This window comes from Protomyctophum parallelum, assembly GCF_964188405.1.
Source record: "Protomyctophum parallelum genome assembly, chromosome: 21".
In the NCBI taxonomy this organism is placed as follows: domain Eukaryota; kingdom Metazoa; phylum Chordata; class Actinopteri; order Myctophiformes; family Myctophidae; genus Protomyctophum; species Protomyctophum parallelum.
This window is the reverse complement of record NC_139713.1, coordinates 3,618,169-3,632,446: the sequence shown is the minus strand read 5'-3', so window position 1 is coordinate 3,632,446 and position 14,278 is coordinate 3,618,169. Positions and strand designations below refer to the sequence as shown.

General features: G+C 46.8%; 1 protein-coding gene across 1 annotated transcript in view; it reads right to left on the bottom strand.

Moving 5' to 3' along the window:
* Positions 1–5,070: 5,070 nt before the first annotated feature.
* gnsb (glucosamine (N-acetyl)-6-sulfatase (Sanfilippo disease IIID), b) overlaps positions 5,071–14,278 on the bottom strand; it is a gene marked incomplete at its 3' end in the record, with an annotated part of 49,183 nt that continues 39,975 nt past the window's right edge. Inside the window, exons 10-15 of the mRNA XM_083793830.1 lie at positions 12,756–12,874; positions 11,244–11,347; positions 9,632–9,733; positions 7,763–7,873; positions 7,469–7,576; positions 5,071–5,223 (exon numbers count right to left, since the gene is read on the bottom strand). Coding sequence (XP_083649956.1) covers positions 5,071–5,223; positions 7,469–7,576; positions 7,763–7,873; positions 9,632–9,733; positions 11,244–11,347; positions 12,756–12,874 — 697 coding nt within the window. The remainder of the gene's footprint in view (positions 5,224–7,468; positions 7,577–7,762; positions 7,874–9,631; positions 9,734–11,243; positions 11,348–12,755; positions 12,875–14,278) is intronic.

Genomic DNA, 14,278 nt, shown 5'->3' with positions numbered 1-14,278 from the left:
AACAGCGGTAAAATAGGAGTATGAATCGGCCCTAACTCTTCTACGAATCGGAAAATGACACTTTGGTATTGGTAGAGAGGTCTGGGGTTGTGTAGTTGCTATGATGTGACCACCAGCGTTGATTTCGTCGACTAAAACTAAGACCAAAAGATATTTCGTCGACTACCTTTTCCCACTGACGAAAACTACATGGAAACCAAATACAAACTAAGCTATGATGACTAAAACTAAGACTAAATACACTGACAATTTCTTCAACTAATAAAAACTAGACAAAAATGTTAGGAAGGGACTAGTGGACAAGAGATCCAGTAAAAGTCATTTTACAATTAATTGCATGCTGAAAATAGCTGATCTACAAGCTCACAACGCGTCATTCCAGGTGTCTAAAATGTGACTAAAACTAAATTAAAACTAATCAAGAGACTATGACTATCTAAATTTGCTGCCAAAAACAACACTGGTGACCACGAACGTATGTCCAGGTATGATATATCCTGGACCGCGCCTCAAGGCAACCCAAACCCAGAACGAAACTAAACGGCTTTATCCCAAACTGGGCATGCAGCCAACTAGCAAATCTCATTTGGTCATGAACTATGAACTGTGAACTGTATGAACTAACTGTATGAACTAACTGTATGAACTAACTGTATGAACTAACTGTATGAACTAACTGTATGAACTAACTGTATGAACTAACTGTATGAACTAACTGTATGAACTAACTGTATGAACTAACTGTATGAACTAACTGTATGAACTAACTGTATGAACTAACTGTATGAACTAACTGTATGAACTAACTGTATGAACTAACTGTATGAACTAACTGTATGAACTAACTGTATGAACTAACTGTATGAACTAACTGTATGAACTAACTGTATGATGGGGTTAGCTTTTCTCCACCACAAGTTCACAACACCAGCACAAAAGTGCAACATTATATCTCCATTAAAGGGACCCTTTTTGCAAAAAAAAAAACATATGTTAATGAAGTTTAGAACACTTTCCTGGGGGACTTTATGTGTGTAATATGTGGTTTTAGATATTTTAGATTTGAGCAGTGAGCCCGCAGTGTCTGATGTCACATGGACACTGGGCTCACTTCCTTCCTGGACTACAATTCCCATAATGCTCCTCCTTGTGGATACTTGTCTTACTGAGACAACATGTAGTCGAGGAAGTAAAGTGAGCCCAGTGTCGATGACATCAGAGAAACTGTGCTCACTGCTCAAATCTGAAATATCTAAAAATGGTAAATGGTAAATGGTGCATTTATATAGCGCCTTTATCCAAGGCGCTTTACAGAGATTGTGCATTACATTCACCCATTCACACACACATTCATACACCGATGGCAGCGGAAACCATGCAAGGCACCAACTAGCACATCGGGAGCAATTAGGGGTTCAGTGTCTTGCTCAAGGACACTTCGACAGTAACTCTGGGGGAGCCCGGGTTCGAACTGGCAACCTTACGGTTACCATCCAGGCACTCTACCCCTGAGCCACCGCCGCCCCACAACTACATATTACACACAAAGACCCCCAGGAAAGTGTTCTAAAGCTTCTAAACGTCATTAACATAATTTCTTTTTCAAAAAGGGTGACGTTTCCCTTTAAGGCCTACAGCATATGGATTGGCTTAGACAGCAGACGGAAATACTCCATAACTCACTTTATGAATATTAGGCCAGGAAGTTTACGTATCCTTTAGAAAATAACCAATTCTATGCCTCATTATACGACGCTAGGGGTATATATATTTAGCCTGGTTAATAAACCAGACCGAATCAGCCGTTGGCAAAAAAAAAAATTGCCTACCGGCGGATTTCGGTCTGGATAGGCTCAATTTTACGCCCATTTCCTACTCCAGAGAATGTGGCCTCCAATAGGGACACGGTATGCAATATGGGCGGGCTTTGGTACAGTGACGTTCAATGCTTGAGACCTTTGACTGACAGTAGCTCTGACCAATTGCGTCAAAGAGAAAATGTTTCCCTGAAAATGAAATCCAAGCTGAGCCTCCCCAGACTAATATCCCGCGGATCCGTGCGATATTAGTCTGGTTTATTAACCAGGCTAATATATATTATATAGCCTGGCAAGAAAACAGCACGGCTCGATCGTAGATCGGCTGTTTTCAGAGCTAGACATATACGGCGATAATCATCGTGAATCATCATAGCGTGAGCTATAATTATGAGCTATGAGATCTGCTATTTTTCAATAGCTAAAGTATAACAATGCTTAGAACACCAAAAGGGGTTCCCGTTCAGAATGGATCGATGCCCGTCTGAAAGTACCCCTTAAACCCATTCTGACCGGGCACCCATTTTGGTGTCGGCATCATGTTATGCTTTAGCTATTGAAAAATAGCAGATCTACAAGCTCATATCGCGCCACCGAGTGGCGCGATACGAGCTTGTAGGTCTGCTATTTTTGAATAATCGAAGAACGACTGACATTTTTAGAATCTGATCTCAGGTCAGAATGGGTTCATCAGGACCAGTGTGTGTCCGGCGGAAACCTCGTATGAATCTGATCTCAGGTCAGAATGGGTTGATGGGTTAACTTTAACTGTAAAGTTGTAGCTTTGCGTTGTTATTTCTATTTGGTGGTGTCTCTCTACAGCTGTGGCCCACACAGGACTGGGTTGGTAGTTATTTGGAGGTGTCTCTACAGCTGTGGCCCACACAGGACTGGGTTGGTGGTTATTTGGAGGTGTCTCGGCAGCTGTGGCCCACACAGGACTGGGTTGGTGGTTATTTGGAGGTGTCTCGGCAGCTGTGGCCCACACAGGACTGGGTTGGTGGTTATTTGGTGGTGTCTCTCTACAGCTGTGGCCCACACAGGACTGGGTTGGTGGTTATTTGGAGGTGTCTCTACAGCTGTGGCCCACACAGGACTGGGTTGGTGGTTATTTGGAGGTGTCTCTACAGCTGTGGCCCACACAGGACTGGGTTGGTGGTTATTTGGAGGTGTCTCTCTACAGCTGTGGCCCACACAGGACTGGGTTGGTGGTTATTTGGAGGTGTCTCTACAGCTGTGGCCCACACAGGACTGGGTTGGTGGTTATTTGGAGGTGTCTCTCTACAGCTGTGGCCCACACAGGACTGGGTTGGTGGTTATTTGGAGGTGTCTCTACAGCTGTGGCCCACACAGGACTGGGTTGGTGGTTATTTGGTGGTGTCTCTCTACAGCTGTGGCCCACACAGGACTGGGTTGGTGGTTATTTGGAGGTGTCTCTCTACAGCTGTGGCCCACACAGGACTGGGTTGGTGGTTATTTGGAGGTGTCTCTCTACAGCTGTGGCCCACACAGGACTGGGTTGGTGGTTATTTGGTGGTGTCTCTACAGCTGTGGCCCACACAGGACTGGGTTGGTGGTTATTTGGAGGTGTCTCTACAGCTGTGGCCCACACAGGACTGGGTTGGTGGTTATTTGGAGGTGTCTCTCTACAGCTGTGGCCCACACAGGACTGGGTTGGTGGTTATTTGGAGGTGTCTCTACAGCTGTGGCCCACACAGGACTGGGTTGGTGGTTATTTGGAGGTGTCTCTCTACAGCTGTGGCCCACACAGGACTGGGTTGGTGGTTATTTGGTGGTGTCTCTACAGCTGTGGCCCACACAGGACTGGGTTGGTGGTTATTTGGAGGTGTCTCTACAGCTGTGGCCCACACAGGACTGGGTTGGTGGTTATTTGGAGGTGTCTCTACAGCTGTGGCCCACACAGGACTGGGTTGGTGGTTATTTGGAGGTGTCTCTCTACAGCTGTGGCCCACACAGGACTGGGTTGGTGGTTATTTGGAGGTGTCTCTCTACAGCTGTGGCCCACACAGGACTGGGTTGGTGGTTATTTGGAGGTGTCTCTCTACAGCTGTGGCCCACACAGGACTGGGTTGGTGGTTATTTGGTGGTGTCTCTCTACAGCTGTGGCCCACACAGGACTGGGTTGGTGGTTATTTGGTGGTGTCTCTCTACAGCTGTGGCCCACACAGGACTGGGTTGGTGGTTATTTGGTGGTGTCTCTCTACAGCTGTGGCCCACACAGGACTGGGTTGGTGGTTATTTGGAGGTGTCTCTCTACAGCTGTGGCCCACACAGGACTGGGTTGGTGGTTATTTGGTGGTGTCTCTCTACAGCTGTGGCCCACACAGGACTGGGTTGGTGGTTATTTGGTGGTGTCTCTCTACAGCTGTGGCCCACACAGGACTGGGTTGGTGGTTATTTGGAGGTGTCTCTCTACAGCTGTGGCCCACACAGGACTGGGTTGGTGGTTATTTGGAGGTGTCTCTCTACAGCTGTGGCCCACACAGGACTGGGTTGGTGGTTATTTGGTGGTGTCTCTCTACAGCTGTGGCCCACACAGGACTGGGTTGGTGGTTATTTGGTGGTGTCTCTCTACAGCTGTGGCCCACACAGGACTGGGTTGGTGGTTATTTGGAGGTGTCTCTCTACAGCTGTGGCCCACACAGGACTGGGTTGGTGGTTATTTGGTGGTGTCTCTCTACAGCTGTGGCCCACACAGGACTGGGTTGGTGGTTATTTGGTGGTGTCTCGGCAGCTGTGGCCCACACAGGACTGGGTTGGTGGTTATTTGGTGGTGTCTCTACAGCTGTGGCCCACACAGGACTGGGTTGGTGGTTATTTGGTGGTGTCTCTCTACAGCTGTGGCCCACACAGGACTGGGTTGGTGGTTATTTGGAGGTGTCTCTACAGCTGTGGCCCACACAGGACTGGGTTGGTGGTTATTTGGTGGTGTCTCTCTACAGCTGTGGCCCACACAGGACTGGGTTGGTGGTTATTTGGAGGTGTCTCTACAGCTGTGGCCCACACAGGACTGGGTTGGTGGTTATTTGGAGGTGTCTCTACAGCTGTGGCCCACACAGGACTGGGTTGGTGGTTATTTGGAGGTGTCTCTCTACAGCTGTGGCCCACACAGGACTGGGTTGGTGGTTATTTGGTGGTGTCTCTCTACAGCTGTGGCCCACACAGGACTGGGTTGGTGGTTATTTGGTGGTGTCTCTCTACAGCTGTGGCCCACACAGGACTGGGTTGGTGGTTATTTGGTGGTGTCTCGGCAGCTGTGGCCCACACAGGACTGCAGCTTGATGAGTCGTTGGTTATTGGCCTGGAGTAGCGCCGGGTCCACCTTCTTCACGATGTTCTCCAGCTGGTGAGGGTCTGACGTCAGGTTGTACACCTCCACAAACGACTGCATGCACGGGGGAGACCACCGGGAGCCATGGGGAGACCACCGGGACCATGGGGAGACCACCGGGGAGACCACCGTGAGCGGAGAGGACAAAAAAACAAAAACACAGCAGAGATGGATGGTTTTTTTTAAACCCATTCTGACCGGGCACCCATTTTGGTGTCAGCATCATGTCATGCTTTATAGCTATTGAAAAATAGCAGATCTACAAGCTCATATCGCGCCACCGAGTGGCGCGATACGAGCTTGTAGGTCTGCTATTTTTGAAAAAAATCGAAGAGCGACTGACATTTCTAGAATCTGATCTCAGGTCAGAATGGGTTCATCAGACCAGTGTGTGTCCGGTGGAAACCTCCTATATGAATCTGATCTCAGGTCAGAATGGGTTAAAGAGACAGTACGTCGCACTGAGGACAAGACAAGGAAGCAGAGCTTGGAGGTAAAGTATTTTTTCCCTCAGCCGCCCGCCAGGCTGCTAAATGACCCCTGACCCCTATAGGGAGGGTCACCGGACATGGTTTTGCATGTTCCATAAACTCTGCACTTTATATTTATTAGGGCCGGGACTAATTGCGATTAATTACGATTAATTAACTACAGAAAAATGAATGCATTAAAAAAGATTAACGCATTTTAATCGCACTATTTTTTTCACCGCGGAACGTTGTCACTGGACAGTTTATCCGATGGTAGCGTGGATTACAGCACAGTTGTGTGTAATTATTCAATAAAGAATTATTACCCCTATTACTGCAAAAACAATGTTTTATTGCTTAAACTTATGTATTCACTATTCATTGATTCACTAGTATACCAAAATCCATTTGAAAAAATTGCTTTCTCACTGTTCTCGGGTCAAATAATGATATGTGATTAAAATGCGATTAATCTAGATTAATTAATCGCAAAGCCTCTGATTAATTAGATTAATTTTTTTAATCGAGTCCCAGCTCTAATATTTATACTTCCTGCACGGTGTTGTAATTGTGTTGTTGTTATTTTTGTTATATGCGGGGAAAAAAGGAATAAGAAATGCACACACACGCAATGTCAAAACAAATTCCTGTGTGTTTTCCACACAATGGCAAATAAAGGCATCTGAATCTGAGCTATAGCGGAGACTAAAATGTTGAAGTTCTCTCTGGGAGTAACAAGGATGGATAGGATCAGGAAACGAGCACATCAGAGGGACAGACAGCAGATAGGATCAGGAAACGAGCACATCAGAGGGACAGACAGACAGATGTGTTGGAGATGAAGCCAGAGAGGCCAGACTGAGATGCTTTGGACGCGTGCAGAGCAGTGAGTCTATCGGTAGAAGGACGCCGAGGTTAGAACCGCCAGGCAGGAGGCCTAGAGGAGGAGGAAGGAGGCCTAGAGGAGGAGGAAGGAGGCCTAGAGGAGGCCTAGAGGAGGAGGAAGGAGGCCTAGAGGAGGAGGAAGGAGGCCTAGAGGAGGAGGAAGGAGGCCTAGAGGAGGAGGAAGAGGAGGAGGAAGGAGGCCTAGAGGAGGAGGAAGAGGAGGAGGAAGGCCAAAGAGTAGTGAAAGAGGACATGAAGTTAGCTGGTGTGAGAGAAGAGGAGGCGGAGGACAGGGAGAGATGGAGGTAGATGATTGGCTGAGGAGACAAGAGGACAGGGTGAGATGGAGGCAGATGATTGGCTGAGGAGACAAGAGGACAGGGTGAGATGGAGGCAGATGATTGGCTGAGGAGACAGAGGACAGGGTGAGATGGAGGCAGATGATTGGCTGAGGAGACAAGAGGACAGGGTGAGATGGAGGCAGATGATTGGCTGAGGAGACAAGAGGACAGGGTGAGATGGAGGCAGATGATTGGCTGAGGAGACAGAGGACAGGGTGAGATGGAGGCAGATGATTGGCTGAGGAGACAAGAGGACAGGGTGAGATGGAGGCAGATGATTGGCTGAGGAGACAAGAGGACAGGGTGAGATGGAGGCAGATGATTGGCTGAGGAGACAAGAGGACAGGGTGAGATGGAGGCAGATGATTGGCTGAGGAGACAGAGGACAGGGTGAGATGGAGGCAGATGATTGGCTGAGGAGACAGAGGACAGGGTGAGATGGAGGCAGATGATTGGCTGAGGAGACAGAGGACAGGGTGAGATGGAGGCAGATGATTGGCTGAGGAGACAAGAGGACAGGGTGAGATGGAGGCAGATGATTGGCTGAGGAGACAGAGGACAGGGTGAGATGGAGGCAGATGATTGGCTGAGGAGGATGCCTACCTCGCTGTCGGCGAACTCGCAGTACTGCAGGTTGTATTCTGATAGGCTCCTGACGCAGGCGTAGGTGTTGTTGTACGCGTCCTCACACACACAGTCAGGGAAACAATGCTGAGAGACGCAGGGAAGAACAATTACTGCGTTTACTTAATTAAACTACCCGGTGATTCACAACCTTTTAACAAAAAAAAGGTCCCGTTCACGAGTTACACAAGTTAATTGATGAAGACCTCGAACACGACGAGTTCTGTTTTCATTGTTTCATTTGCCGTTTTTTGATCACTTTTAATGGCTCACCGCGAGGCCAGGGCCAAGTTTTGGGCAGGCAGGGTCCGGTGATGGGTGGCCCTCTCCGGTGTACTCCACCAGGAAATAGGGGCGCGCGGTGCCGTTGCGCAGGGAGGGTGCCTGGTGGTACAAACAGTGGTGAGGAATGTTGGCTTATTATTGGGATGAAGAAAAACAACGCGACGATGAATAAACATGTATTTTAAGTAGCAAAGGAATTGTGGACAAAATCATATCCAACAAAATATTCAAAGGTTTTGGGTCTGAGAGGCTAAAGGCTCATACATCAGTCTGGATTTTCGGTGGTGGGGTGACCACCGAACTACAACATGACGTCACTGAGGTGACCACCGAACTACAACATGACGTCACTGAGGTGACCACCGAACTACAACATGACGTCACTGAGGTGACCACCGAACTACAACATGACGTCACTGAGCCGCGGTGAAGAGCAAACCACCGCCACCGCTCCAGCCCTTCTCTCTGTTTTTACTCACCACCGCTCAACGTTATTTCAGCTCCGGTGGTCAGCTCACCACCGGAGCGGTGGTCACCTCACCACCGGAGCGGTGGTCACCTCACCACCAGACTATGAATAGGCCTTAAATCTCATCAAATGGTGGTCTCCGTGCATGTGGCCCAAATGCCCAATAAATAATGGGCCTTGATACGGAAAGCGTTGAAAACCTCTGGATTAGTCGACAAATTGCCACGACTGTTAATATCATAAACCTATACAAAGTCTTTCTTTTTTCTTCTTTTTTTTATTTTTATCCCACGATTTTGTAACCCATTTTTCACCCCTGTGTCAATCATCTAATGTGATCCTGGGCTCTACACACCCTCTGCCAACCTAGTCCCCATATATGGGGGACAAGGGGAGACCAACCTAGTCCCCATATATGGGGGACAAGGGGAGACCAACCTAGTCCCCATATATGGGGGACAAGGGGAGACCAACCTAGTCCCCATATATGGGGGACAAGGGGAGACCAACCTAGTCCCCATATATGGGGGACAAGGGGAGACCAACCTAGTCCCCATATATGGGGGACAAGGGGAGACCAACCTAGTCCCCATATATGGGGGACAAGGGGAGACCAACCTAGTCCCCATATATGGGGGACAAGGGGAGACCAACCTAGTCCCCATATATGGGGGACAAGGGGAGAGCAACCTAGTCCCCATATATGGGGGACAAGGGGAGACCAACCTAGTCCCCATATATGGGGGACAAGGGGAGAGCAACCTAGTCCCCATATATGGGGGACAAGGGGAGACCAACCTAGTCCCCATATATGGGGGACAAGGGGAGAGCAACCTAGTCCCCATATATGGGGGACAAGGGGAGACCAACCTAGTCCCCATATATGGGGGACAAGGGGAGACCAACCTAGTCCCCATATATGGGGGACAAGGGGAGACCAACCTAGTCCCCATATATGGGGGACAAGGGGAGACCAACCTAGTCCCCATATATGGGGGACAAGGGGAGACCAACCTAGTCCCCATATATGGGGGACAAGGGGAGACCAACCTAGTCCCCATATATGGGGGACAAGGGGAGACCAACCTAGTCCCCATATATGGGGGACAAGGGGAGAGCAACCTAGTCCCCATATATGGGGGACAAGGGGAGAGCAACCTAGTCCCCATATATGGGGGACAAGGGGAGACCAACCTAGTCCCCATATATGGGGGACAAGGGGAGAGCAACGGACTTGAACTCATGCTTCCTTCATGCCTGAGTGTCCAAGTTGCTCCTTTACACCTGACAGGGGGGAGTTTCCCTGGTTGGACGTCGTAGCGCGTGGAAGGAACACGTTATTCCATCCCGTTTACAAAGTCTTTCTTCAGCGGAGGAACATCTCTAACCATCTGAGGTAGGAAGGACTGTCCATCCATGGTGACGAGGGACAGGTTGAAACCAGAGATGTCCAGGATGGTGGGAGCCAGGTCAATGTTCAGCACCGGAGCCTGATAACAGGACAAAGGAATCAATACCAGGTCAATGTTCAGCACCGGAGCCTGAAAACAGGACAAAGGAATCAATACCAGGTCAATATTCAGCACCGGAGCCTGAAAACAGGACAAAGGAATCAATACCAGGTCAATATTCAGCACTGGAGCCTGAAACCAGGACAAAGGAATCAATACCAGGTCAATGGAGCCTGATACCAGGACAAAGGAATCAATACCAGGTCAATGGAGCCTGATACCAGGACAAAGGAATCAATACCAGGTCAATGGAGCCTGATACCAGGACACATTAAAAACAATAGAATACAATGATTGACATTATTGGTTAATAAATCCCATTCTGGACGGGAACCCGTTTTGGTGTTTTAACTAAGCTTCAGGTATTGGAAAATAGCAGATCTACAAGAAAATAGCAGATCTACAAGCTCGTAGCGCGCCACCGAGTGGCGCGCTACGAGCTTGTAGATCTGCTATTTTTGAAAAATCGTGAAAATGTTGCACAAATCTTTGAATATAATATTCTCTTCTCTCAGAAGACTTTTTATTTATTTTTCGACGTCAGGCCTAAATGGATTTAATTCAGTGTCGGGCAGTAGCCGAGCTCACATGAACCCATTTAGTCCAGACACCAGATTCTACAAATGTCTTCTAAAACCTAAAACAGTTTTCTGAAAAACCTCATGTTTCTGTGTCAGTTGTGCTCAACCTCATGTCAAGGACCCCCAGAATTATCTGTGTTTGGCCGCCGAAAATATGTTCCAAGCACATATTTGAGTTACAATTTACAATTTAGGCATTTTAATCCAGAGCGACTTACATTTAAGCAAGAACAAAAGCATGGGAATACATCACATAAAAGTATTTATCATGAAACATGCGTAAGCTAAGAAAGTAACAGTGGAATATCTATATAATGAAACTATACATACACTATACATATAAACTATACATATTTACTACTATGCTATACATATGTACTATGGCGTGCTATGACTATATACAATACAATTATAGTGCTATAAGTCTGTGCTATAAGTCTGTGTCAAATGCTATCTAAGCCAACAGAAATGCTATCTAAGGGGTTAGGGTAAGTGCTATGGGCCATGATGGAGTCTGAAAAGGTGGGTTTTCAGGCTACGGCGGAAGATTGGGAGTGATGCTGCAGTTCTGACTGCAATGGGAAGTGCATTCCACAGTTTTGGAGCCAGAAGGGAGAAGAGTTTGGGACGTGTGGAGTGTTGTCCCGGCGTTTTTAGTGAGGGTACTTCCAGCTTCCCTGCGTTGGCTGATCTGAGTGCAGCGCGGGAGGGTTTGTAGGGTTCAATCATACTTGTAAGATATGGGGGAGCCATACCTTTGGTTGCTTTGAATGCCAGCATCAGAGTATTCAAAGATTTGCGCCACATTTTCAAGATTTTTCAAAAAATAGCAGATCTACAAGCTCGATCTGCTATTTCTTTTTGCTATATTGGATGGATTCCAAAAAGCACAGCCGGATGGTTCTCACCTGCAGTGTCTGCTGTGGTTTGATGCCCGGGCCGCGGACCATGAGGGGGATTCTGATGTCGAAGTCGTACAGCTGCCTCTTGTCAATGGGCAGAGAAAACTGACCTGAAAACACAACATAGCACCCGCTATTAAAGGGACACGTTTAGAAGCTTTAGAACACTTTCCTGGAGATCTTTATGTGTGTAATATGTGGTTTTAGATATTTTAGATTGTAGCAGTGAGCCCGGTGTCTCTGATGTCATGGACACTGGGCTCACTTCATTCCTGGACTACATGTTGTCTCAGTAAGACAGCTCTCCCCCTATCCACAAGGAGGAGCAGTGCACCAAAGAATTATGGGAATTGTAGTCCAGGAAGGTAGTGAGACCAGTGTCCATGACATCAGAGACAACAGGCTCACTGCTACAATCTAAAATAACTAAAACCACATATTACACACATAAATAACCCCAGGAAAGTGATCTAAAGCTTCTAAACGTCATTAACATATATTTTTTTTGCAAAAAGGGTGAAGTGTCCCTTTAAAGGCCCATATGAATTATAACAGAGAAAACTGACCTGAAAACACAACATAGCACCCGCTATTAAAGGCCTATATGAATGATGACGTGGCTGTCGGGCAGGCACGTCTTATCTCCATATTTTGGTAAATTAAGGCTCTACTTCAGTGGTTCTCAACCAGTGGTCCAGGCGGGGACCACCAGTGGTCCTTGATGCCTGCATTAAGGACCACCAGTGGTCCTTAATGCCTGCATCAAGGACCACCAGTGGTCCTTGATGCCTGCATCAAGGACCACCAGTGGTCCTTGATGCCTGCATTAAGGACCACCAGTGGTCCTTAATGCAGGCATCAAGGACCACTGGTGGTCCTTGATGCCTGCATCAAGGACCACCAGTGGTCCTTGATGCCTGCATTAAGGACCACTGGTGGTCCTTGATGCCGTCGTAAGGACTGTTTTTACACTTGCTATAAATACTAACCAAGTGTAAAATGACTTATAGTGGATCTCTTGTCCACTAGTCCCTTCCTAACATTTTAGTCTAGTTTTTATTTGTTGACGAAATTGTCAGTATATTTAGTCTTAGTTTTAGTCACCATAGCACAGTTTTCATTTAGTTTCCATTTAGTTTCCTTCAGTGGAAAAAGGTAGTCGACGAACATTTTTCGTCTTCGTTTTAGTCGACGAAAACAACACTGGTTCCAGTTGGTCCCCCAGCTAAATGTCCCCCCCTAGCGTCTAACATTTGCCACCTCACCCAATGTGAATGTGTGGGTTGCCAGTTGCCCGACCGATATCCCCCCCACTTAAAGCAGAAACCAGTGCAGATTGTTTGGAGGGCTTAAGTGGCGCCCCTAAGAGGTGGTGCTCGAAGAGGCCGCTTCGTCGGCCTGTACTAAGCGCCAGGATTGTGTGTGTGTGTGTGTGTGTGTGTGTGCGTGTGTGTGTGTGTGTGTGCGTGTGTGTGTGTGTGTGTGTGTGTGTGTGTGTGTGCGTGTGCGTGCGTAGACCTGTGTGGTAGCCGTTGTCTGAAGTGTAGATGATGTAGGTGTTGTCTAGTTCCTTCAGTTCGTCCAGCTTTTGGACCAGAGCAGCAACCATGTCATCAACAGAGAGGAGAGTCTGCCATCTGAGAAACACAGCCATGTCGTCAAGATGAGAGGGCTCATCTTACAATCGTTTCATATAAGCGTTGTGGTCCAAAAATAAACAAGCTGTTTCTGCGTCAGGGAGGTGTCTCTGTATGGTTTGCGACAGTCAGTCCCTCATATTTGATAAAGTCTGTTTCTAGCGAAAATGTAACTAATTCAGTAGCAGTAACATTAGCATTTTCTCTCAGTCAGTTGATTCTTCATATCCATAATACTGTATGAGTGAAACGGCCGGGGTGACATGTTTATTTTTCAAACAGTTCTTATAGAGTACTGAAGTCTGACGTCAATATCGGTAGAGGGCGCAAATCCACGGGTTCATGTACTTTTTATTTGCGTTGTAATCCCCATAGGGGGGAATTTAGATCGCCTCATATAAGAACTGTGTTTGAAAAATAAACATGTCACCCCGGCCGCTTCACTCATACGGATATGAAGAATCAACTGCCTGAGAGAAAACGCTAATGTTACTGCTGCTGAATTAGTTACATTTTCGCTAGAAGCAGACTGTATCATATAATATGAGTGACTGACTGTCGCAAACGATACAGAGACACCTCCCTGACAATATAACGATACAGAGACACCTCCCTGACAATATAACGATACAGAGACACCTCCCTGACAATAACGCCGAGACGGCTTGTTAATTTTTGGACCACAACGCTTATAGTAGACGATATTAAGATCACCCCATGTTATTCTCCATAGAGAAATTACTTCCGCGAACCAGGGGGGGAATGGAAGGGATGAGCGAGTTACGGCAGGACTTCGGTGATCTATATGAGGTGATCTAAAATCCCCCCTATGGGGATTACAATGCAAATAAAAAGTACATGAACCCGTCGATTTGCGCCTTCTACCGATATTGACGTGAGACTTCGGTGCTCTATTGAAAACAGATCTACATTATAATGAATGCATCTGCAGTGGTTGGAGATGACCTCTGGAGAAATGTAGACTCTTGTGTCAGATAGGGCAGTGTTTCTCAAACTTTTACATTGTTGACTTTGGTTGAACAACTTTTGATTTAGTTTAGTCATAGTCATTTGAATACATTTCTATTTAGTTTTAGTCTAGTTTTAGTCAACTAAATATAACATTTTAGCCGACTAAATCTACAGTTGATTATGTCGTTGAAAACTTATTTTGGTGTGCCTTGATGGCGTCGTAATTGATGATTGATTTACACTAGATTGAAAAAAATACATATTTAGCCCCATGCCCCCCTGTCACTCACCTTTTAGTTTCTCTAATAACAACCTAAAACATGAACCTTGGTTGAAAAAAACTAAAGTTGTCCTTTAACATTTTAGTCTAGTTTTTATTTGTTGTTGACAAAATTGTCAATATATTCAGTCCTAAGGTCATTACACACTGGC